Source organism: Blastomyces dermatitidis (assembly GCF_000003525.1).
Source record: "Blastomyces dermatitidis ER-3 genomic scaffold supercont1.2, whole genome shotgun sequence".
NCBI classification, from domain to species: domain Eukaryota; kingdom Fungi; phylum Ascomycota; class Eurotiomycetes; order Onygenales; family Ajellomycetaceae; genus Blastomyces; species Blastomyces dermatitidis.
This window is the reverse complement of record NW_025544775.1, coordinates 3,720,926-3,745,426: the sequence shown is the minus strand read 5'-3', so window position 1 is coordinate 3,745,426 and position 24,501 is coordinate 3,720,926. Positions and strand designations below refer to the sequence as shown.

At 48.4% G+C, this 24,501-nt stretch overlaps 6 protein-coding genes across 8 annotated transcripts; 4 read left to right on the top strand and 2 right to left on the bottom strand.

Moving 5' to 3' along the window:
* The first annotated feature begins 1,397 nt into the window (after positions 1-1,397).
* On the top strand, positions 1,398-7,497 carry BDCG_01824 (hydroxymethylglutaryl-CoA reductase (NADPH)). Its single transcript, XM_045417369.1, has 5 exons — positions 1,398-2,284; positions 2,449-3,116; positions 3,270-3,638; positions 3,747-6,121; positions 6,226-7,497. The coding sequence occupies exons 2-5, from the start codon at positions 2,814-2,816 to the stop codon at positions 6,593-6,595; spliced, it is 3,417 nt and encodes a 1,138-aa protein (XP_045274204.1). The 5' UTR covers positions 1,398-2,284; positions 2,449-2,813; the 3' UTR covers positions 6,596-7,497.
* A 1,904-nt stretch (positions 7,498-9,401) lies between these two features.
* On the top strand, positions 9,402-14,106 carry BDCG_01823 (cell polarity protein; the record flags this gene model as incomplete). Its single annotated transcript, XM_045417368.1, has 3 exons — positions 9,402-10,877; positions 10,992-12,257; positions 12,367-14,106. 3 exons carry the CDS (start codon positions 9,402-9,404, stop codon positions 12,952-12,954), a joined length of 3,330 nt encoding a protein of 1,109 aa, XP_045274203.1. The 3' UTR covers positions 12,955-14,106.
* Positions 14,107-14,127: 21 nt separating this feature from the next.
* On the top strand, positions 14,128-16,991 carry BDCG_01822 (peptidylprolyl isomerase). Its single transcript, XM_045417367.1, has 6 exons — positions 14,128-14,247; positions 14,680-14,741; positions 14,882-15,293; positions 15,627-15,796; positions 15,929-16,035; positions 16,163-16,991. Exons 3-6 carry the CDS (start codon positions 14,978-14,980, stop codon positions 16,377-16,379), a joined length of 810 nt encoding a protein of 269 aa, XP_045274202.1. The 5' UTR covers positions 14,128-14,247; positions 14,680-14,741; positions 14,882-14,977; the 3' UTR covers positions 16,380-16,991.
* Positions 16,992-17,719: 728 nt separating this feature from the next.
* Positions 17,720-18,702, bottom strand: BDCG_01821 (exosome complex endonuclease 1/ribosomal RNA processing protein; the record flags this gene model as incomplete). Its single annotated transcript, XM_045417366.1, has 2 exons — positions 17,720-18,299; positions 18,401-18,702. The coding sequence occupies 2 exons, from the start codon at positions 18,700-18,702 to the stop codon at positions 17,720-17,722; spliced, it is 882 nt and encodes a 293-aa protein (XP_045274201.1).
* Positions 18,703-19,086: 384 nt separating this feature from the next.
* On the top strand, positions 19,087-24,383 carry BDCG_01820. 2 transcript variants are annotated; one of them, XM_045417365.1, is made up of 3 exons: positions 19,087-19,374; positions 19,427-22,602; positions 22,664-24,383. In XM_045417365.1, the coding sequence occupies exons 1-2, from the start codon at positions 19,239-19,241 to the stop codon at positions 22,375-22,377; spliced, it is 3,087 nt and encodes a 1,028-aa protein (XP_045279766.1). In that variant the 5' UTR covers positions 19,087-19,238; the 3' UTR covers positions 22,378-22,602; positions 22,664-24,383. The 2 variants fall into 2 exon arrangements, with proteins under 2 accessions (XP_045279766.1, XP_045279765.1); XM_045417364.1 differs by having other exon boundaries at positions 19,427-24,383.
* BDCG_01819 lies at positions 22,620-24,472 on the bottom strand. 2 transcript variants are annotated; one of them, XM_045417362.1, is made up of 2 exons: positions 24,356-24,472; positions 22,620-24,129 (listed from the first exon to the last, which is right to left on the bottom strand). In XM_045417362.1, exon 2 carries the CDS (start codon positions 23,949-23,951, stop codon positions 23,073-23,075), a length of 879 nt encoding a protein of 292 aa, XP_045274200.1. In that variant the 5' UTR covers positions 23,952-24,129; positions 24,356-24,472; the 3' UTR covers positions 22,620-23,072. The 2 variants fall into 2 exon arrangements, with proteins under 2 accessions (XP_045274200.1, XP_045279764.1); XM_045417363.1 differs by having other exon boundaries at positions 22,620-24,112.
* Positions 24,473-24,501: the final 29 nt, after the last annotated feature.

The window sequence follows — 24,501 nt, the reverse complement described above, 5'->3', positions numbered from 1 at the left end:
GCCCCGGCTCCCTCCTCCTCCTCCTCCTCCTTCTCCTCCTACTACTACTCCTAGTAGTACGGGTTTTCGGGTTTTGCGCTCTGCGCTCTGCGGCTGGAGGGGAAAGGAAGGGGGGTTACACATTTGTCCATCTCTATACGAGCGTATATACTGCTGGTGGGCAATGTTCTTCTTCTTCTCGTTTAGGTAGGTTTTTTCCTACAGCGTAGTGAAGGAGCGAAAGGATGGAGAATATGACGTGGTGCCTGACTGACGATTGATGAATGTACCCATCCATCTAAGTATGAAATCTTAGGGGACCTATCCTATACAGGTCATCGAGGGGGGTAAAAGCGGTGGGGTAGACTGATCGCGCCTTTTCCTTTATCAAAAAGGTAGAGTGGAGAAGAGACGAGGAGACAAGGAGAATGAGAAGATAAGCATGTAGAAAATGTACCCCGGCATGCATGGTACATGTACTGTACATGAACATGTATGTACAGAGTAATCGCTAGATCTTGCTTGTCTCGCCTGTATGTCGTACATACGTCATATGAACAACATATGTTTAATGATCTCCTCCATGTGGGTATTAAAAATATATAATTAAGGGAAAAACGAGTTGGATAAGGTAGGACAACTGGAGCTTCCGTGATAGACAGCTTGTCCAACATGACATCAGAATGGTCATTTTTGCGGCAGATCTGACAAGAAATATAGGGAAAAAAAAAAAAAAAAGGAAGAGATACGTGGTACCAAACATGGGCTACGGTTTCTGGAAAGAAAAGAGGGCCCGGCCTCCGTCATCAGCATCATCACTGACGGTTGCGTTAACTAGAGCCGGGGGGATCTTTGAATAATATTTCCGATTCGATGGAATTAATTCTCGGGGACACGGGAAGGCCATAGCTTGTGCATATCCGAGAAACCAAACTTGCACACAAGGACTGTCTACCTGCCTTACATCATACATGTACAGTACATGTATACATACATACTCCGTACATACGGAAGGGTAGCCGGGCGAGTGTTCATGTTATGTACGGAGTGCGCTGCGGATGGCATATTGTTGGCGTCATGCCATGCGAAGAGAAATGAAAGTAAACTAGCGACAATATCAAAGCCAATTAAGCCTTTGCGATTGTTTAATAGGATTTGAGGGGGGTTGAATATGAAGTTAATGAGGGAGCGGAAAACACGGTGGAAGTTAAAAGAGTAAAAAAAAAGGTTAAAGAAACAATGTTAACTAGTCCTAACTATGAGGTAACTAACTATCCTTTCTACTATCCTTTCTTTCTTTATGCCGGGTGCAGCGCATTCCATGGCCAGCAACTGAAAGATCTGACAGTACAGTACAGTACTCCGTACGGAGTACAGAGTAGCAGGCAGGTAGGTACAGCAGTGTCAAACAAACATCCCGCGTTGCGTCGGCGCTTGTCAGGAGGGAAAAAAAAAAACAGCGGGTGCAGTTCCGGAAAAACGTGATAATCCGGCGGTAAAATAGCGCGAAGAAGCCTAGCGTGGAAAGGGGCGGTGAGAAGAAGAATGGGCGGCTGGGACTGCATGCTGTAGGCTGTAGCAGCGCCCCTCTAAGCTACACCACGCTCAGCTTCAGGCCCTGGAGACCCCCGAGTTCTGGGTCGGGGTCGGGGGCGTTAGGGGTTGTATGGGCGTGCCTGTTGGGCGTTCCGCCGTTCTCGGTTTAGACTCAAAAGGGGGAAAGGAACAAGCCAAGGCAGGCGAAAAACCCAGCCAAAGAGAGAAAGAAAAAAATACCCTTCAACTTGGTCGCATCCAACTCTGCGCTCGCTCCCTCCTCTTTGCTGCTGCTGAGGCGCCAAACTGCTAGAGGCCCACTACTAGTTACGGAGTAGTTAGTTAGCTTGTTCATCCCTTCCACTGGTTAGCTCATACGCTGTTACATACGCTGCGTAGTTCCAACCAACCAACCGGTTCTCGACTTGCCACAATAAACGGCCGCGTTTTTCCTCGTCCTCACTCACCTTTGCCAATTCTTATCTCTTCCTCTCCCTCCCGCTACTGCGTAGTTATGCTACTCTAGCCAGGAGGAACTCTTCATTTCTCTCACACACCTTCACTCAATTCCTCCTTCTCCCGTTTGTGTGGCTTACGCAGCGACTTGGGCGGTGCAGATCTTCTCTCGCCCACCCTCCTACATACTTTTTTTTATCCGGTCTTTTTCAATCTCTTTTCTTTTCTCGTCCTCTGGAAATCCTTCAATTCCAATATTCTACCCAGTAAACCATATTCCCTCCGCTTCCCAGGAGCTGGTTTCGTCGTTTGTGTGAGTATACAAGAGCTACTATAGTATAGTCCCAAAGACATCAATCAAATCAACATTTCTCGCCCCCCCCCTTGTTCCAGGCAGCTAGCTGCTGTGCTCACCACCAGAAGAAACACCAACAACACCTTACCAATGAACTATCTAACATCTACTTCTTTGTCTAGGGCTTTGTATACCATCATCGCGTTTTCGACGTCTTCTTTCTTCCGGTCCCTCCGAGTCTTATTACCTCAATGTCCGCTATTGTGATGATTAGATAGCCGGCATCCCCCTTTCCTTTTTCTTTTTTGTCTCGTCCGCCCATCGATCAAAGCCTTCTCGTCCCCTAAGACTTAAAAGTCGCATACGTTCTTTTAACCGGGGAACAGACAGCATTGGCTTCGGCAACAAGAGCTCAAAATACCATTCTCGAGTTCCGGAGAAAGAGAGAAACACGTAAAAAATCGCGAGAAAAACAACCCCCCCCCCCCCCCCAAGGAAAAAAACATGAGGGGGTCCTGGGTTCTTCCCCAACGGTTCCGCAACGTCAATGCTTGCGACTCCGCAGAAGCCGGGTGGGTCAATCGCCGCTTGGACACAGCGCTGCAGGCCGCCTCCAGCAGAAGCTGTCTACATCCCATCCATAACCATCGTCGTCATCGCATTGCTGGCAAGTACAACCTATGTTGGGCTTCTCGAGGGGAGCCTGTTTGACGCCGTGAGAGACGTGGGCGCAGGCCCGGGACAGCTGGATGTTGAGCCGTTGTTAACTGGGGCGAGGAATCTGCGACTGGGTGAAGCTACAGGGTGGAGGTGGCAGATTGATAATGCTGTACAGGTGGAGGATGCGAAGGTATACATCGCTTTTATCAAATGTCTCCGCTGAACCTCTTTCTCTCTCCCCCCCTTTCTCTCTCTCTCTCTCTCTCTCTCTCTCTTTTTTTTTTTTTTTTTTGGTTTGGGGGGGGGCTAACCGGGTTATTATTTGTTGTTATAAAACATACAGAATGTACAGCATTTGGCTTTGACAACATTCGTCTTCCCGGATTCATCCGCCCGGTCCCCACAGGCACCACCGGCAGCGAAGAACGTCGCAGTTCCAGCCAACTGCTCCGCAGTGCCTATCCCACATACGCCCAATTTGCTCTCCCCGATATCGCACGATTCGTCATTGGCGTTTGCCGTGCCTTATGATCAGATATCCGATTTCTTGAAAGCGGCACAGGAGATTCCAGCGGAGCAGGATGCCGAGGATGGCTCGACGGAGCAGAAGAAGTGGATCATGAAAGCTGCGCGTAGCTCAGGCTCTGGCTCGCGACGGGTTTTGCGGATTTGGCTTACAGATGCCTGGAATTCGTTTGTTGATCTTTTGAAAGTGAGTTTTCCTCCCTTTTTTTCGAAGCACTGAATACCTATGGATGGATAGCATGGCATAGCAATTGAAAATAGCTGAGAATGTGTACTAATTTTCTAATGTATGCAGCATGCGGAAACCGTGGATATAATTATCATGGTTCTGGGGTATATATCCATGCATCTAACATTTGTGTCCCTGTTCCTGTCCATGAGACGTCTCGGCTCCAAATTTTGGCTCGCAGCCACCGTGCTCTTCTCGAGCGTCTTTGCGTTCCTATTTGGCCTCCTTGTCACGACTAAACTCGGCGTTCCCATCAACATGGTGCTCTTGTCAGAAGGACTTCCTTTCCTGGTAGTTACGATCGGATTTGAAAAACCCATCATCCTGACCAAAGCTGTCCTGTCAGCTTCGCTGGATACTCGCCGCCAGGCCCCTCCTAGACAGGCAGGCTCAACCACCGTCTCCTCGCCAAGCTCCATACAAGACGCCATCCAATTCGCCATCAAAGCTAAGGGTGTTGAAATCGTTCGCGATTACTGTATCGAAATTGCGATCTTGGTTGCTGGTGCTGCATCTGGGGTTCAGGGTGGCCTGCGACAGTTTTGCTTCCTCGCTGCCTGGATCCTGTTTTTCGACTGCGTTTTGTTGTTCACCTTCTACACCACGATACTATGTATCAAGCTGGAGATCAACCGGATCAAGCGACATGTGGCTCTCCGCAAAGCGCTGGAAGAGGACGGCATTACCCGCACCGTCGCGGAAAATGTGGCGGCGAGCAATGACTGGCCCCGCATGAGCCCTGAGGGAACTGATGCGAATGGAAAATCCAAGGGAAATACCAATGGGGTATTCGGCAAGAAGGTCAAGGCGAGTAGCGTGCCAAAGTTTAAGATTCTGATGGTCGGTGGATTCGTGCTTGTTAATGTGTTCAATATTTGCACCCTTCCGTTCCGAAACCGTGGGGATGGGCTCGTTTTCCCGGCACTGTCGAAACTTTCCAATTTGCTTTCACCAGCCCCGATTGATCCGTTCAAAGTTGCAGAGAATGGGTTGGATTCGATTTATGTGGATGCGAAGAGCAAGCAGCTGGAATCCGTTGTTACCGTGCTAGCGCCTATCAAGTATAACCTTGAGTACCCCTCTGTTCACTATGCCGGAGCGGAGGAAGGTGGTATTTTTGATATTGAATATACGGATCAATTTTTGGATGCTGTTGGAGGTAAAGTTATCGAGAGCCTCCTAAAGAGTCTCGACGATCCGATCATCAGCAAGTGGATTATAGCCGCTCTGACATTAAGTGTTATTCTCAATGGATACCTGTTTAACGCTGCGCGGTGGAGTATTAAGGAGCCGGAACCTGTTAATGAAATCTCCAAGGAACCTGAGATTGACCATGAGAAGGAGCAGAGGAAACAGGAGGTTAAGGCTAATGGCACGCTTCGCTCGCGCGAGGAGTGTGAGAAGTTGCTCAAGGAGAAGATGGCACCGTTTTTGACAGATGAGGAGTTAATTGATCTTTCGGTCCGCGGGAAAATACCTGGTTATGCTCTGGAGAAGACCATGGAAGACCCAAGCATTCCCCGCATCGATGCGCTGACGAGAGCCGTGAAGATCAGAAGAGCCGCTACCGCAAGGAACCCTCAGACCGCGTACTTGACCAGCTCACTCGAAAGCTCCAAGGTGCCGTATAAGGATTACAACTACACCCTCGTCCACGGTGCCTGCTGCGAAAACGTCATCGGCTACCTCCCGCTCCCTCTCGGTCTCGCAGGGCCGCTCACCATCGACGGCCAAAGCTACTTCATTCCCATGGCGACAACGGAGGGTGTCCTCGTCGCGAGCACAAGCCGTGGCTGCAAGGCTATCAACGCCGGCGGCGGCGCCATCACCGTCATCACCGGCGACGGCATGACCCGCGGGCCTTGCGTTGCGTTCCCAACCCTCGCCCGTGCCGGCGCTGCCAAAGTCTGGCTAGACTCCGAAGAAGGCCAGACCGTGATGAAGAACGCCTTCAACTCCACCAGCCGCTTCGCGCGCCTGCAGTCCATGAAAACGGCCATGGCCGGCACGAACCTCTACATCCGCTTCAAGACCACGACGGGCGATGCGATGGGCATGAACATGATCTCCAAGGGCGTCGAGAAGGCGCTGCATGTCATGTCCACGGAGGCTGGGTTTGAGGATATGGATACCATCTCCGTGTCCGGGAATTACTGTACGGACAAGAAGCCGGCTGCGATTAACTGGATTGACGGGCGTGGAAAGGCTGTTGTTGCCGAGGCGATTATACCTGGTGATGTGGTGCGGAGCGTGCTGAAGAGCGATGTGGACGCGCTTGTGGAGCTGAATATTAGCAAGAATCTGGTCGGGAGTGCGATGGCGGGTAGCATTGGCGGGTTCAACGCGCATGCCTCTAATATCGTCACGGCTCTATTCATCGCGACGGGCCAGGATCCCGCGCAGAATGTCGAGAGTAGCAACTGTATCACCATGATGAAGAAGTTAGTTACCTCCCCCCCCCCCCCCCCCCCCAAAATTTCCCCTTCTCATTTCTCCCCACATCATCCATCCTCTCCTCGTACTAACCCCAACAACCCTCCAACAGCGTAAACGGCAACCTCCAAATAAGCGTCTCCATGCCCTCCATCGAAGTAGGCACAATAGGCGGCGGCACAATCCTCGAAACCCAATCCGCCATGCTCGAGCTCCTCGGCGTGCGTGGCCCGCACCCGACAAACCCAGGCGACAACGCCCGCCGTCTCGCCCGCATCGTCGCCGCTGCCGTGCTCGCGGGTGAGCTCTCTTTGTGCGGCGCGCTGGCCGCGGGCCATCTTGTCAAGGCACATATGGCCCATAATCGCAGTGCACCGGCGGCGACTGCTGCGTCGACGAGGTCTATTACGCCTGTTTCGGCGGCGGTGGGGGCGGCGGCGGTCGGGTTGGGGATGACGCCTGCATCTGGTGCGGGGCGGTGATTGGTGATTGAGGCTGTTGTCTACCTTTTTTCGTGTGACGATACGATTAATTTACTCATATTTTGTTTCTTTTGCGTTTTTTCATCTATTTCGTTTTCACCTTTTTTTCCCACCATGGCATATATGGAGCGTATATATCCCCTGGATATTTTGTTTCTATCTTCCCTTTTTTCTTCCTGAACTCATAATTATTTTATAATGTAATGTACTTTTTGGTCAAAATGTCCCAGGTATTTTTTTTTTTTTCCTTTTTCTTTCGTCTTTTTCTTTTCTTTCTTCGTCTTTTTCTTTTCTTTCTTCGTCTTTTTCTTTTCTTTTCTTCTTTTCTTCATTTCTTCCCCTCTCGCGTCAGTTACATTTTTTTTGTCGGTTTGATGTCCTTGATGTGATTAAGCTTCTCCTTCCAAAGAAATAACTAAATAAAGCCATGTACGGAAAATGAACAAGGGGGCTGGACTGGGCCGGGCCGGGCCGGGCTTGATGCAAGGGAGAGGAGAGAAAAGGCAAATCTACCTCGCAGGCCCAAGCAGGGTTTCTTGATGGCTGCTTGCAGTGAATGAATTGGGGGACTTGGCTGAGGTGTTTTCTTTCTTTCTCATCTCGTCGATTTCTTGGTCCTCTCTCCCTTCCCTTTCTTTTTTCTCTTCTTCTCGAGGGAGGGTTCCGTGTTTCCTTCCCACCACCCAGGCCCAGCGCGCCCTGATGATGGATGGATGGATGGATGGATGGATGGATGGATGGATGGATGAGTGTAGTGTATATGACCTACGCAAATACTGTACTGTACCTAGAGAGATATAAATACACCGCTACCTAGTGACTCTTCCATTTGACACATCTAAATATCTCATAAATATCTCCAATGCGAATGGAGGTTTCATCCATTTCTTATTGCTGCCCCCACCCCTCCCCCAAAAGCGGGCCTAAGGTGTGGGGTTGGTTGGGTGTTGAACAGCGTACTCCAGCGTACTTCCCGTAGTTGTGGGCGCAGTGTACGGAGTAGTAGCAGCGTAGTTAAGTTATTATTAGAGTAGTTAGCGTAACTTGTTAAGTTAATTTATTTTCAACATAAAAAAATTTACCTCAAGCCGGGCCAGCCCTGGCTGGTCCTTGCTTGGTCCCTCCCCTGAATAGATTAGATAGATAGGATAGGTAGGATAGGATAGGTAGGATTCTTCAACAAATCCCCCAATCGGCTTACCAGTTACCAACGCTGAGGAGAAGAATAGAGGATTTTTTGGCGCAAAGGCAAATAAATAAATAAATGGCCATGGCTGGGCTGTATATACATGTACATACATTGTACTATGTATGTACAGAGTAGTTTTATCGGGAAAGAAACTGGGATAGACTAGTTCTGCATGTATGTATGTATGTATATGTATGGATAGGGTGATATTGATATAGAGTATAATCTCATATTATTTATTTACTAGCCCTGTAGAAACCGGAATGGAATATATAATAATAAGAATAATAATAATAATAATAATAATAATAATAATAATAAGAATAGAATAAATCATGTCTCTCTTCTCGTGCCGCTGCTTGCCCCCGTAACTATAGCGCGCGCTTGTTGTCTAGTTTCCTGTTTGTCTGTTGTCTGTTGTCTGATGCTGCTGTCTCCTCCCCCTTTCCTTTCTGCTAAATTCAACCAGTTCAACCAGTTCACCCTTCACCAGATTCAACTCCTCCTCCTCCTCCTCCTCCTCCTCTGCTCGCCGCTGTGAAGGCGAAGTTACGGATCAAGAGGTGCCTCATCTCCCATCTCCCATCATCCATTAATACCTCATCCTCTTCCTCGTTAACTACCCTACCTACCTACCTCAGCCAGACCAGGCTTGGATCTAACAGCCATTCCAACAACCGTCGCCCTGCCTTGCCTTGCCATCCCGAAGATCGTCTCTTTTTTCTTTTTCTTTTTTGTTTTTCTTGTCTTTTTTGTTTTTTTCAATATTTATTTTTATTATTCCTACTATAGCACTTTTTCCAACGCCTCTCTCGCGTCTCCTCTCATATGCAGCAGCAACTAGCAGAAAACAACGCGAAAAACCTGCTTTTGTTGCCCTGCTTGTTCAAGGGGTGAGTGAGGGGGGTGAAAAAAGAATCGAAGACCTATTAACTAACTTTTAGTTTATTTATCAGCCAAGCGCCCTCAACCTCTCCTCCTCCTCCTCCTCCTCCTCGTCCTCAAACCAACCTTTTAATATATCCAGACGAACCAGACTACTACTACTACTACTACTACTACTACTCTACGCTTCTTCTCCGCAAAAGAAACCACCCCCATCACCGCCTGTCCCCGAAACAATCATTTTCCTCTACACGGGTTTTTGTTTCCCTTTTAACGATTTAATGAATCTACCGCCATTCCTTTCGTCTCTATGAGCCTGTTACAATCCCTCCAGCCCTCGCTATTTCGTCATTCCGCCCGAACCCTCCTTTTAATAACTCCTCTTCCTCCTGTAAATACCGCTATCTAAAACACAATCGTTTGCTACCCTCACCCTAGCCCAGGCCGCGCTCTCTTCAACTAGTGGAAACACTCTCTGTCGGGAAAGCTGGAGTATACGAAAAGGATAAATATAACAGACCAGAATTCCCTGCTGGGAACTTTACCGCGGCGTCGGGCAGATAGTAGATAATATACGGGCTCCTCATGCTTTTTTGAAGTCCTCAATAAAACACAGACACTCCGCCCGCCTCACTCTCATTCTCACTCCCATATCCTCGCTTCCTCCCGAATCCATTGGCTTCCTTGACTGCGCTTCTGTGGGGGAATGGTATACTTGCTCACCCAGGGACAATGTCACCCGTTTCTTCCACCGATGGAAGCGAATGGTCCGGAGTCGACCGCTACCAGTCGATGGGCGGCAAGTCCGATACACCACAGTCTCCCGCTCTCCCGCACGGCCGAAGCGCCCTAGCCTCTCCCCCAATATCTGCCTCAGGTGGCCCGCCTTACAGTCCGTTGCAAATGCATGCCCCGGACGCTCCTGACCCTGCTCCCAATGGCAGTAGAAGCAGCACCAATGGCCTTGCTCCGCGTCGCCCTTCAGACATGTCCCAGAACCCTTCACCTCCCAGTTCGGTCACGTCCAGGTCGAGAGCGAGCGATGGAACCCTTTCCGATCAGAGAAGCAAGAGGTACAAGATGATGGAGGACCTGCTGCTGAAGCACTATACCGTACTGAAACGATACTTGCATGGACAAGGACGGGAGGATCCTACGGCATTACACCCCAACAAGGCACGCGACAAGCTCCTCAGACTCTCACCGAGTCAGGTTATGGATCTAAGTACAGATGTGTATGACGAGCTACTCCGTCGCCAGGCAGTCTCGCCCAATCGACCCGGCGGGCCCCGACCAGATGTACCCCCTTACCTCCCCCCGCGCCAGGAATTCCACGAAAAGCGTAACCAAGCCCGCCAGGTCCTCTCCTCGCTCCAACAACCCAGATTCAGAAACTTGGCTACAGACGTGCTGTGTGAACTGGAACGGCGCTTCCCGCATTTTGCCGGCATGGATCGGAGTCGCAGAGTCAGTCCCGCACCCAGCGTGCGCGGCGGTTACGGCTCGGGACTCACTAGCAACGGCTACGATCCTCGCCCGGCTTCCAATGGATCATTCGGCTATGGGCCAAATGGCTACCCTGCCCCCCCACGAACTCAATCCAGAGGTCCCATGCCACAGGTCACCGGTCCTGGCCCCGGGCCTGGTGGAAGAGGCTTGCCACCAAATCCCCACCAGGGGAGCCGATTCCCTCCCCGGCAAGGCTCGTTGAGTCACTCTTCCGGTGCCGGCGGCGGTGCACCTGGTGCTGCAGGCTTAGGGATCAATGAGGAGACTATTCCTGAAAACGCGCCGTTTCCGAAATCATTCCAGAGTAACACTATAGTGCCGAATAAGAGCACTATGGTGGAGGAAGAGGAGGAAGAGGAGGATGGTGATGTTGATGTTGATGTTGATGTTGATGTTGATGTTGATGAAGAGGAGGATGCGGCAAGTAGGTATGACGATGATAATGGTCCTGATCGGCGGAGTGATGCGTTTGCCTTGGATAAGGTGTTGCAGAGTCGGAGGACGACTACGACGACGGATAGTGTGGGTGTGGGTGTGGGTGTGGGTGGAGGTGGAGGTGGGGGCTCGGAAAGCGATAAGCAGAAATTGGCAGAGGTGCAGGGGCAGGTGTCTCAGTTGAAGAAACAGATAGAAGAGTTGGAGAAATCGAAGGATGCAGAGCTTGAGACGCTGAAGGCGGAAATGGCTAATAATTCTAATGTGGGCTTTTCTTTGGTTCTTTGTTGCCATGTTTTGGACCCCTTTTTAGTTTTTATCTCTTGCTTGTTATTTTGTTGGTTACATTTTTACTAACATTTTTGGTTTATGATGAAGGCTTGGGATTCGGAGAGACGAGAGTGGGAAAGTATGAGGGAAGACTGGGATCGTGCAAAAGAAGAATGGGATAAGATGAAACTAGATTTGGAAGTGAAGCTTTCGGAGGCGGAGGATCTCAATGCTTCCCTGCAGGATCAGTTGGAGGGCGAGCGGAGAGAGTATGAAGCCTCAGAACAGGTTCTACAGCAGCAAATACAACAGGCTTTGGCTGCCGCTGCCGCGGCTACTGAGAAGGCAGGCGCAGGCACAGGCACAGACACAGACATAGACACAGATGGCGGAGTATGGAAATCACGGGCTGAAGATATTGAACGGGAGAACCAGGAGCTTAGAGAAGAGCTTCGAAAACAACGAGAAGTGACCGAGCAGGTCCGAAAAGAGGCTTCCAACTTCCTCCAGGAGATGCGCGCCCTTTCTGAACGGACTCAGGAGCAATGGGAACGTGAAGAACGCCTCACGCACGACTTTCAACGAATGGAGGAAGAGGTCAAGATCTGGAAGAATCGGTATGCAAAGACGAAATCGCAGTTACGACATCTACGATCTTCGTCGAGTGGCTTGCCTGGTGGCATACAAGATGCCACTACGATAGCAAAGGACAACGATCTAAGCCATCCAAATGGATTGGTCAAGGATGTGCACTTTACGAAATTCCAGATGTCGATTGACGAACTACTTCGCACGGCACGGATCTCGGAACCAGCACAGGTTCTCGAACAGATGAAGGCCGTCGTCTTCGCCGTTCGTTACATCACCCGGGACATCGAAAATGCACAAGGGAGCGGGGCGGATGAACACACGCAGTCGCGCAGCAGAGCAAAAGCCCGCGTCTCCGCCACTGCCAACAACCTCATCACAGCCTCGAAGAACTTTGCAAACTCCAACGGGATGTCGCCCGTCTCCCTACTCGACGCCGCCGCCTCGCATCTCACCGCTGCCATCATCGAGCTCGTCCGCACCGTCAAAGTCCGACCCACACCTGCAGACGAACTTGGTGAAGACGATTACGATGATGATAACTTGGGATCCATGCAGTCGCCAGCGTACTTCAGCGTCCCGCCCAGTCTGAGCCGGATGAGCGGGAATGACTCCGTCTACAGCGCCATCAGCTCGCCGCATTCGACACGCTCACCTGGCCGGACGAGTTCACGTCTACCGCCGTCTCACCGCAAGACGTATTCCAGCGGGCAGCTACTTGCAGGCGGGGGTCTGAGGCCTGGCCTTGGGATTAGTGAGTTAGATGGGGAGTTGGAGGAGCTTAGGGTAATTATATAACCCCCACCCACCCTCCAATTATGTATATGTTGAGACTTAAAGTATGCATATTCTTTTCTCCGCACTGAATGCTAAAGAAAGAAATTGGGGTGAATAGTTATACCTCGAAGACCAAACCGAAGGCGTCGTCCAGTCCATCCAAGCCCTCGTCTCCTCCATCCGCGCCGAGCCAGACGACATGTCCGCCATCCGAACGCATATTGACGCCATCTCCGCCGTCGTCAGCAAAGTCATCGACGCCACGGAATCTGCCATAACGCGCCAAGAACAACAGCAACAGCAGCACCAAGACCATCACCAGAGCAACAATAATAATGATAACCATAGTAATACTGACCTTAATGTTAATAATAATACCATCCTCCGCGACCGCGCCGGGCCCATCATCCGCATCCTCTCCGAGTGCCGCGATAGGCTCGCCGAGGCTGGCGCAGAGGGTAACCAGGCCCTGAGTGTTAGTGAGATGCGGGAGGTTACGGGGAAGTTGCCGCCCATTGCGTTTCAGATTGCGCGGGAGACAAAGGAGTTGGTGCAGCGGCTTGATCAGATGGAGATGGTGGGGAGTGGGAATCATGGTGGAGGAGGGGGTGGAGAAGGAATGGGGGGAGGTCCGATCGGGGGGTGGAGGGGTGCAGAGGATCATGACGATGATGATGATGATGATGATGATGATGATTTCCGATGATGATTTGAGGGAAAAGAAAAATATCAAAACCTTCAAAAACCTTCATCGAAAGGTGTGGGAAAAGGAAAAGGAATAAAATGCCTTTTTTTTTTTTTTTTTCCCTTGTTCTTTTCTTTTTCTTCATACGCGAAGCCTCCCCTTCTCCCGGACGTCTGCATATTCCCCTTCCCTGGGCTTTCGTTTTAATGGACTAGACTGCATCATGTACTGTACCTCTGCGTGATGATACGGGTTGTTCTTTTTTTTTTTTTTTTTTTTTTTTTTTTTTTTTTTTTTTAAATTCTCCCTCCTTCAGCAGCGCATACGAGAGGAAGAAGGGGAAGGGGGTGTTATATACCTCCCTATCTCTACATCGTTTCTTCAGCAACTTGTTTTTGTTCGATAACATTTTTGTATTTTTCATCCTACTACTTCTTCTCCTCTCCAGTCTCGACCGACCGACCGACCGACCGACCAACTCCTTTCTAACCTTTTTGGTCCGATATTAGTTCCATGCCCCCCCCCCTTTAGCAACATAACTGTCGATTCAAATCATATTATTTCTTCTCTTGAGTATTCATTTCATTCACCTTTGCAAGATCATTCATATATACTTGGCCCGGCTTGGAGCTGTTTTATTTTATTTTATTTTACTTTTACTTTTATATATATATATATTATTGGAATTCCGTTCTTGCTGCATATGAGCGTCCGGGTATTTATTTTTGCTTTATTAATTTTTTATGTATGTATGTATGTATGTGTGTGTGTGTGTGTATTCCAAAAAAAAAAAAAAAAAAAAAAAAAAAGTCTCACAACAACACATGAAGAGATGGGTTAGTTGAAAAGAAATATATTATGTCTATTCTCTCCTTTTTTGAGACAAGGTGTTTTTTTTGGCTTCATATTTATTGCATGCTGTCTTGTCTGTCTGGAGGCTGTGTGTGACGTTGCCTGGTTTCGTATTATTCTCCAACCCCGAAAAAGAGAAATCGTAACCAGTTCGTACGGGATGGATTGATTACCTGCAAGCTTCTTCTTAAAAGTTATTTTACCGTTTAAGTTACTCCGTAGTTACAATCTCCCTCCGAACGAAACGACTTCGGACTAGTTAGAACTTAACTAGCTACGGCAGCCCGAAATCGCCTCTTGTGCAACTCTGGTCTTTTTTTTCTTCTTCTTCTTCTTCTTCTTCTTTCCTTGCCATTATTTTTTATATTTTTTTTTTCTTCCCCCCGACTGACTTCTCCCTACTACTGGTTCCTACACAGCATCAATTCCAAACCACCGCAAAGGGTAATTTTTTTTTTGTATGTAAGTATAGGATATATATATATATCTCTCTCTCTCCCTCTCTCCCTCTCATCCCCATTCTCTCCTTTTTTTCCCCGAGGGTGGTTCCTCTACAATTCGTGTGTTTTGGCTTGGCTTATGTATGGGGAAGGGGGGGATGGATGATGTGTGGGATGATGTTGTGGGTGGTGGCATCTAACTATTTCAATCCAAACAATCCAAACAATCCAACAAGTTCCATCGGATGAGGTGGATTATTTTATTATTGACGCAGATACGACACGGGGGGAGGAAAGGAATGATTATTATTATTGATTTTATTGTCCTTGTCCTCTCTTCTCTCTCCTCCCTCCGCTGCCCCTTGCAGCGAAAGAAAGGAAGAAACAAAAGAAGAGACCAAACAAAGGCGGAGAGAGTGAGACTGGCAGCAGTGGGCTAACTTGTCTCCCGTAGATTATTCTCTCTCTCTCTCTCTTCTTCTTCGACTTGTTTGTTACTACTACTATATATTTTGTGTAAGTGGTTTCTGTTCTTCATTCTTTGCTTTTATTTATTTATTTATTTATTTATTTGTATGCTTGTTTATGTGTTTGTTTATTGATAAAACAACTACTGGTATTCCCTGTGATGTTATTGATGATGCTGACTGTCTCAGAATATTACATACATACATACATACATACCGTATCATACCGTACCATACCGTACCCCGAGCGTCAGAACATCCTCGTCACAAGCAAACAGCGCAAACATGCCCCTCCTCGCCCGCTGCCCCACCTTGCTGTCAACCCCTCTTCCTTTTTCTTCGCTCGCCTCCTCCTCCTCCTCCTCCTCCTCCTCCTCCTCCTTCCTCCTCCTCCTCCGTTCTTCTTTTTCCTCCTTCTCCTCCTCCTCCTCCTCGTCGTTTTCCACCCTCTCGTCTGCTTCCTCGCCTCTACGCTCGCTCTACGCCTCCAACCACTCCATCCACAACTCCCGTCTACGTGCTTTCCACTCATCCGCCGCAGCCATGACTATCACAACCTTCTTCGAGGTCCAGTACGCCGACCCGGCTCAGCCCAACCAGTGTATGTTTTGACCCTTCCCCCACCCCCCCATATATATCTATCTATCTATCTATCTATCTATATATATATTTATATTTATATCTATTTACTTTCCTATCACTCCTGAAAGGAATTGGCATCATTCCCAATTCAATTCCATCAATTCCATCAATTCCATCTCATTCACTGTATCTCCCATTGTTTCCCCCTTCAATGTAACAATAATATCGCCAATTGCATCTATCATTGGCGTGCAATTGCGGGCAACCCAGCATCCCAGTCATGTCCTTCCCAAGGTTCCGTGTTTAGCTGACTAACACTCCGCCTTCAACCTGACTTTTTGCTGCTCTATAGCTACCATCGGCCGAATTGAGTTTGAGCTCTTCGACGACGTCGTCCCCAAGACCGCCGAGAACTTCCGTGCCCTCTGCACCGGCGAGAAGGGCTTTGGCTACAAGGACTCCGTCTTCCACCGCGTCATCCCCGAGTTCATGCTCCAGGGTGGTGACTTCACCCGTGGCAACGTATGTAGTTCCAATTTCCTTTGTTTATAACTTTTTTTTTTTTTTTTTTTTTTTTTTTGGTGTTGTGTTGGTTATATATTATATATAAATGGAACAAAACTGACCATTTCTATTTCATTTTGATTTTGACAGGGCACTGGTGGCAAGTCCATCTACGGCGAGAAGTTCGCTGATGAGAACTTCAAGTGCACCCACGAGGGCCCTGGCATCCTCTCCATGGCTAATGCTGGTCCCAACACGTAAGTACCCCTTGTTCAAATCTTTCAACAAAGAACATTCTTACAACTTTTTATATATCCCTATTTTTTCCAATATCTTTTCTCCCTCCAACCATCAAACTAACTTACTTTTCCTCCCCTCCAACAGCAACGGCTCCCAATTCTTCATCACCACCGCCAAGACCAGCTGGCTCGATGGCAAGCACGTCGTTTTTGGCAGGGTCGTAGATACCCCCTCCAGTAGACTTGGTCTCAACAAGAAGCAGTCCATGGATGTTGTCCGCGATATCGAGCGCAGTGGCAGCAGCTCCGGCGCCATCAAAACAAACATCAAGCCTAAGATCGTCAACTGCGGTCAGGTCTAAAATACTTCCCTCTTTCTTCTTCTAGAAAACTTCTTTTCTTTAATTTTTTTTATCTGTTTTGTGATGCGGGGAGTGAGGGGAGGAGAAGCCGTGGGATGTTGTTAGTCATGTGATGTAACAGAATACGGTTAGCAGCAGTGAAAGGGGAAGGTGGGAGTGAGATGTTAGTTGCTGAAAGTTGAGGGTTGAAGGGGGAAAACCTGGCCTGTTTTTTTATACTACTAATGAAGACAGAATCAAAAAGAAAACCAAAAGAAAGAAACCCACCAAAAAAAAAAAAAAGAAAAAAAAGAAAAAGAAAAAGAAAAAGAAAAAGAAAAAAAAGAGCTGCAAGTTTTATGAAATAAAAACTCAAAATGTAATCTGAATACTTTCAATAAAGGAAATGCTTTTTTTTTTTTTTTTTCCCTTACGGATTTGGTTTTGACATGTCTATTTTATTTAACCTTTTTTACTCTTTTCTGCTTTTAATAAGACTAGAAGAACTGAAGCAAAGTTAATGAAAAGTGAATTCTACAACCTGAAATGAAAATAGTAATTATGAGAAAAAAAAAAAAAAAAAAAAAAAAATTCAACTATCCAACATACTCATGATTATAGATACTAAATAGAGTAGTAAGAAAAATGAGAGAATACATATGCATGAATCAATCAAGAAAAAGAAAAACTCTACACTTAGAAGAAGAAAGAATACAAAGTCACTTCTTCTGATGAAGTGTTATTTATTCTCAGTTGAAAACAGAGCTAATTGCAATTGCAATTGTGATTGATATGAAATAGAACTGACTCATCTTTTCCATTCAATGTCTTTTTTACTCCGTACTCTGTTGTGTGTATACATGCTCAACACCTCACCCCACTCCACTGGTTCTATCTGGTGGACATTTTTAACCATTATTGTAGTTTGTCTAGTCTATGTATGTTAGATATAAGGTAAAAGACGTATGTGGTGGTAGGTAGGGAGGTAGGGAGGTATAAGAGGGAGATTTGGTTTTTGTGTCTCCTGGATATATATATATCTGCGCCGGACGACTAGATTTGGGTTTGGCTATGCGGAGAGGAAATAACATCATGCTTTCTCTGCTGTTGGTGGTGCGGGTGGGGTGGGTATTCTTGTTCCGTTTTATATATATATATATATTTTGTGTAGATAATGTCGCTGGTGCACAGCTCTGAAGGGCGGTATTTCGGGCCATCCAATAATGTACATTACATACGTACATGTACAATGTATGTACCAACCATATGTTCGCTCAGGAACCCTGTAATGGTTTGATGTTGTAGTTTTCCAACCTCCATCGCCGCTGGGACGAAGTGGCAGCGATGGAGGTAGTCTTAGCTCATTGTTCCATACTAGATAATGTTTCACCCTCCCCTTCCAGCACTTTCCGCCCCGCAGCTTTCAAAACGCCATTAAGTATCTCCCTGACCTGCTTGCACCCATCCAGCCCCACCGCAAACATAGTCTCCAGATATGAAATATGCACCCCCGACTCCATCTGGACAACAGACAGCATCTGATTCTCCTCCCCCTCCTCATCATCCATCGAATCGTCCCCCGTGGGCGCCGGGTTCGTATTCGCGACAGTCATGAATGGGAGTTCTTGTTCTTCGGGCATCGACATGTCGAGAAGCGGATCCAAACTTTCGTTAATTCCGCCCACTCGGGCCAGTTCAGGCGCCGCCGGGGTGGATGCCCTCCCGCTCATTCCGACGGTGCACGCGCAGAGAAGGCCGGGCATTGGTATCCCGGCATCCACCAGTGCTAGGGTGCAGGCGTTGATGCATGCCGCAAAGAGAGAGCCGTCGGATGATAGGACGGAAACGTGAAGGGATATTGTGCTATGCGGATATAGGTGGGTGTGGAGATGTGGTTGGAAGGCGTCACGGAGCGCGGTAGCTAGATCTGTAGATGCTTGTCTGCAGCTTTGGTCAGAGGTTTTGTTTGTCTATGAGCAAGTGGGAGAGGAGCGGGAAACGAACAGCTATACCAATGCAATGGGGTATTAAAAACTACTAACCTGTCACCTCCACCGCCAGTCGCACCCCTCTTCTTCCTGTCAACCCCAGAAAACCCTGCAACATTGACAGCAACTGATACTACGGCACCTTCACGAGCAGGGCCTGTTGCTTCGGATCGTCGGCCTTCCGCCGGCCCATGGACCATACAAATAACTACCGTATTACCCATTGAGAGATATGATGATCCAGAGCTCGCGGGGTTCGTGGAGATCTGCGCTTGCATTAAACGGAGCTCATTCCAGCGCCTGCCATCTAGCCGAAGCCTGGTGAGGCGATATGTTGTTGATGTGTCGAGAGGCATTGTAGCATTCGGGCTCTGTAACCACCAGACACCGGGCCTAAGGAAGGCCTTTTGGACGTTCCGATCACCAATTGACTACTGGCAAGCACACGCTCTAGCAGGTCGTCTGCTGCTCGATATAATAAAGCGTTGAGGCGCAGGTGGATGTATGTTTTTTTTTTTTTTTTGTGCGCGGGGTTGTCGAAATAATATGTAGTTCCTAGAGAGGGGCGAGCCAACAAAAAAAGGATGGAGAATGGATGATTTCGTGGAAGAAAATAATTATTTCTCCTGGCGAACTAAGACGCAAAATGAGACCGCTAGAGCATTAATTGTTGGTATCTTGCATGAAATTTCACACTCTTAGCTGGAAAGATTTAAAAATCTTTGAAGTCGAGCTTCTTACCATTTTGGGAAATCTTTAGGTTGACTGTTCGAGCTCATGTGACTTGGCGAAACTCCCGCGGATCTTCGCGTGTAATATCTCTCCCCGCATCAAGGCCCCAGGGTCGCCGAAGACCAACGCGCGGAATTTGACTGCAGCGACTACGTTGATTATGGGGCCCCACTGGGAGCTGGAGGATTCCGATGCCACCACGCAAAGTGAGGATGTGAGCGACGATGATGACTTGGGCTGCCCGAGAACTGCACCTAAGATCTGGCGACACCGGAGTGAGAACAACGAAATTGGAGGTATGGTGTCCCGCACTAATCGCGTCGGTCCTATGAAACTGACAGGAATCAGATATAGGAAGCGCCTCATCAGATCAACCGGAACCAGCCCACAGCCCAGAACCCACAACTGTGCGCGTAAAGCAGGAGACGATATCAATATCGGACGAGGAATTTGATGATGTAGCTGGTTTCGACGATGGCACGGCCACATATGAGAAGTTCAAAAATAGAAGGCAGACCCAGCGCAAGGAAGCCAGTGCCAGAACACGTAAAGCTAAGGGCGCAGTTCAAAATTCCATTGTCGGCAAGCGGCCGAGGACAACGGAAGCTAACTCATCCCGCAAACGCCAGCGGCAGCTAAAGGAATATGGGGAATTGTCTTCTGACGATGATTTGGTGGAACACGCCCTCCCCAGTTACCTTCAAAACCGCCGCGCAACATTCGACAAGAAGACAGCGTTGCTGAAAGAGGCAGGATTGAAGTTGCCTCCAAGTTTTGAGGATGTTGAGTTCTCCGATGACGAACGCCTGGAAGATCTGAACGAGAAGCCGAATTTCCAGAAAGCTTCTCCGTCACGGAAGTATGAGGACATACAACTCCCTTACTCCCTAGGTTTGATTCCAGCTCCAATTGCGCAATGGTTACGGGACTATCAAGTCCACGGGGTTGAATTTCTACATGAATTATTCGTTTACCAAAAAGGGGGGATTCTTGGGGATGACATGGGTCTAGGAAAAACAGTGCAGGTTATAGCATTTTTAACTGCTGCGTATGGGAAAACAGGCGACGAGCGAGATGCCAAACGTATGCGAAAGATGAGGCGTAGGGGAGACGGCGTTTGGTATCCTAGAACTCTAATTGTTTGTCCTGGGACGCTGTTGCAAAACTGGAGATCGGAATTGGATAGATGGGGGTGGTGGCACATGGAGACATATCATGGTGCTGGAAAGGAAGCAGCTTTGCAATCTGCCGCCTCCGGACGAGTGGAGATCATGCTCACTACCTACAAAACATACGTGCTCAATAAAGATGCTATTAACATGGTTGAATGGGACTGCGTTGTAGCGGATGAGTGCCACATTATCAAGGAGAGGAAGTCGGAAACTGCGCAAGCGATGAACGAAATTAACGCTCTTTGCCGGATTGGCCTTACAGGCACTGCCATCCAGAACAAATACGAAGAGCTTTGGACATTGCTCAACTGGACCAATCCCGGAAAATTTGGCCCAGTGTCCACCTGGAAATCCACAATTTGCGTCCCGTTAAAACTAGGACAGTCTCATGATGCAACTGTATACCAACTAAGCAAAGCAAGGAAAACTGCGCGGAAGCTTGTTGAGAATCTCCTGCCCAATTTCTTTCTTAGGCGCATGAAAACGCTCATCGCAGACCAATTACCGAAGAAGAGTGATCGTGTTGTATTCTGCCCGCTCACGCCGACCCAGGCTGAGGCATATGAGAGGGTTTTGGACAGTGATATAGTTGACTATATTAGAACTTCCTCCGACCCTTGCAGCTGCGGATCAGGCAAGAAAGCCGGCTGGTGCTGTCGTATGCACTTACCCCAAGGGGGCAAATGGCAAAGCTATGTCTTCCCGGCAATTTCAAACTTGCAAAAACTCAGCAACCACCTCGCCATTCTTATCCCGCAATCACAAGACTCGCCAGAGAAGCAAGACAAAGACCTGGAGATGCTACAGATCGCCCTGCCGGATCAGTGGCGACAGTTATATGCTACAAGGGATTCGATCCTTAACTATGCAAACCACGAGTTTTGCGGAAAGTGGAAGGTGTTGAAGAAGCTTCTCAGATGGTGGCATAGTAATGGAGACAAGGTTCTTGTCTTTTCCCATAGCGTGCGGCTTCTTAAGATGCTTCAGATGCTTTTCAAGCATACTAGCTATAACGTCAGTTATTTGGACGGTGCTATGAGCTACGACGACAGAACCAAGGCCGTGGACAGTTTTAATGCCGATCCTCGAGAATTTGTGTTCCTAATCTCTACCCGGGCTGGAGGAGTAGGGCTAAATATCACGTCTGCCAATAAAGTTGTCGTCGTCGATCCGAATTGGAATCCTGCATACGACCTTCAGGCACAGGACCGGGCATACCGTATTGGGCAATCTAGGGATGTGGAGGTGTTCCGGTTGGTGTCTGCGGGGACGATCGAAGAAATTGTTTATGCCCGTCAAATATATAAACAGCAACAGGCGAACATCGGGTACACGGCCAGCACCGAACGGCGGTACTTCAAAGGAGTCCAAGAGAAGAAGGACAGAAAGGGCGAAATATTTGGCCTCTCCAATATGTTTCAGTACCAAGGCGACAATATTGTCTTGAGAGATATCGTGAATAAGACAAACGTGGCGGAAAGCAAGGTGGGCGTGAAAATCGTCGATCTCGAGTTGGAGGACAGCAAGGATGGGCTTGATGAACAGCCCTTCCCTACGCCCAAAGGTGAGGAGGACGGTGGCGCAATGAGCCAGCTGGCCGCCATGATCCGAGGCGAGGCTACCGCAGCGGATGACACTACCAAAAAAGTTGTCCCAGCTAAACATGACCCAATCCAAGCGATCCTGGTTGGAGCGGGCGTTGAATATACGCATGAGAACTCTGAAGTTATTGGATCGTCAAAGATTGAAGAACGCCTCAGTCGTCGTGCTGAGATGGCAATTGATGGTACCAGCTTTGGTGAGAAGCAGGTTTTCCAAGCGTCGCAGGACGACGTCTCTTTAGGCTTTTCCATGAACCATGGCGGAAAGCGCGTTTCGTTTAAATATCACCCTCCAGAGGATGTCAAGAGACGCCAGTTTTGCAGCATGTCTAAGCGATTTGGATTTGAGAACCCGATCGAGTTTGCTCTGGTTGTTGAGGGCATGACGCAGGCACAGAGGAGAAGTTATTTGGCTAGGTGGTATCGAGAGCGACAGGCTGCGCTTTTGAGCGGGGTGAATACGCCGGTCAAGGATGACGATGTGGTTCTGCAGCAGAATATACCGCAGCATGAATCTCCAGGTTGATAATGGTTTATTGTTTGTGATTCTAGCATCACTTCTATAAGCTATTTTTTAATGATACATGGTATCATTGTCTGGAAACCATTCGTTCTTGTGCATGGTGCATGCCATCAACACCATAAGCTATTGCCGTCGGGGATGAGTGGTCTTACAGGCTAGTATGCCATAAGCTACCTATGATCTACCAGAAACTTGACCTTCCTCTCACTGAAACAAACAGACTTTCGAGTCGGTTTATCGCCCTGCCCGAGTCTACATAGGCGGACAGCTATACTAATGATATAGCCAGAGATGACTTATGACTTACGGTTTCGAAACTCAGGTACACCTAGGCCACTGTACCGACTGGCTGTACCTACGCGGCGTGTCACCGAAGGTTTCAAGACGGCTGCTACGAAGTTTACAGCCGCCGCTGCTTCACGGCATTTCCGCCTATGCGGTCAAATTCTCCTCATTAATGCTTACATTTCTTAGCCAATCTTGCTTTACGAAAGTGAGCACGGCATTAGGTGTGGAGGGAAGAAACTCTGCGCAAAAGTAAATCGCTGCCATTTAGATGGGCGACAATGTAAACAAAAGACGCCCCAGCTCCACGCTTTGAAAATTGAATAGTAATAATAAAAAAGTAACACAAAGGCGTCCGTTGTACGTTGAATCATACAAGCAATTTGTGTAACGAAAGTTCCCTGACCAGTGGGTCAAAACCAAGAAAGTGTCCATAAGGCCGGTAGATTAGGCCATTTCTCCTGCCACTTGGCAAGTATCTCAGGAACCTTATCATCGAAAGATCTCCTAGCTTCACCCGTGCCCTGATCCCAACCATTCGTCCCATTAATCTTCCGTTCCTCATCGGCGGCACTGTTCAGCCTATCAGCCAGGTCAAGAATCGCCTTGGAACCAACCAACGCCTCCTCGTGATTATCACGAATATCGACATTGAATACGTGCACCGGGCGATTCAAGGGAGCACCGCGGTTCATCAAATCATCAACAACAGCATCCCAACATCTCTCCTCGCAGGTAATGATAGCATCGACCAAGCCGCCCTCCGTGCCCAGCGCACCCTTATCCCCCCTCGACACATGATCCAGCCGTGGCATTCCAGGTATCCATTCCTGGAACCGTTCCGGACCCCATTTCACGCCTTTGTTTCGTTCGAGCATGGGTAGGACGCCATTGTTGCGGTACAGCCTCGGGTCTTTCTGCATCAGTTCGTCGTATATTTGAGCGTAAGATACGGTGTTGAAGTTATAGACATTGGGTTGCGTGATGGATGGGCCTGGGAGTCGGACTAGAGATCCCGTGCCAAATGAGATTACTGGATACGAGGAAGGGGGTGCGGATAGGCGGTTATGTGCCTCCATCGACCGATTTTGGTTGGCCGCGCATACTGTGCAGAATTTAAGTTTATAGGATGTAGATGACGGGTGAGGTGGGGGTGGTGTAGGTGATTCATCGGCCGTGCCGTCCAGTCCTGTCGAAGGCGTTGAGGCAGAAGGCTCCTGGGGCGGAGGGGGCGGTGGGGGAGGAGGTGGAATTGGAGTCGTTGTTCGAGCAAGTCGAGGGTCTGTACTCATGTTGATGGCTTATTTCCCTGTTATTGCGTGGTCTACTAATCTACTGGGCCGTATGGTAAAGTCTAACAGAGTTGTCGGGAGCTCAGGTTGGGACGGCAGAAATTTATATAAAATCTTGTCGGAAGAAATCGCGAAATCAGGGAGGGTGGAAAGTCCGATCACTAATGAGATGAACTCGCTAGGAGATTTTGCAGTCAGCAATGTGATTCAACGTATTCCAGCTAATTCAAAAGGTAGGCATGCCGAATTTCAATGTTGGGGATTCAGTTGGTATGTATATTTTGCGTATTTTAAGTGTCTCCTCATGTGAGAATAGGACAGCTCCAATAAAAAGGATCATCATTTTGAGAGAGGCATGATGTGCAACATTCATAGAATAGAAAATAGAAAAGTGCGTAGTATACCTTAATAGAATTTCTCATCCTCCATAGACTGTTGGCTGACTGCGAGGTGTCCTAAGAGAATCCTGTCTCTTTGTGCTGGTTAGAAGTGTTGAAACTTGGGGAGAGGTGAGATTGTGGTCAAAGTTGGTCGAGATTTTGTGGACGGA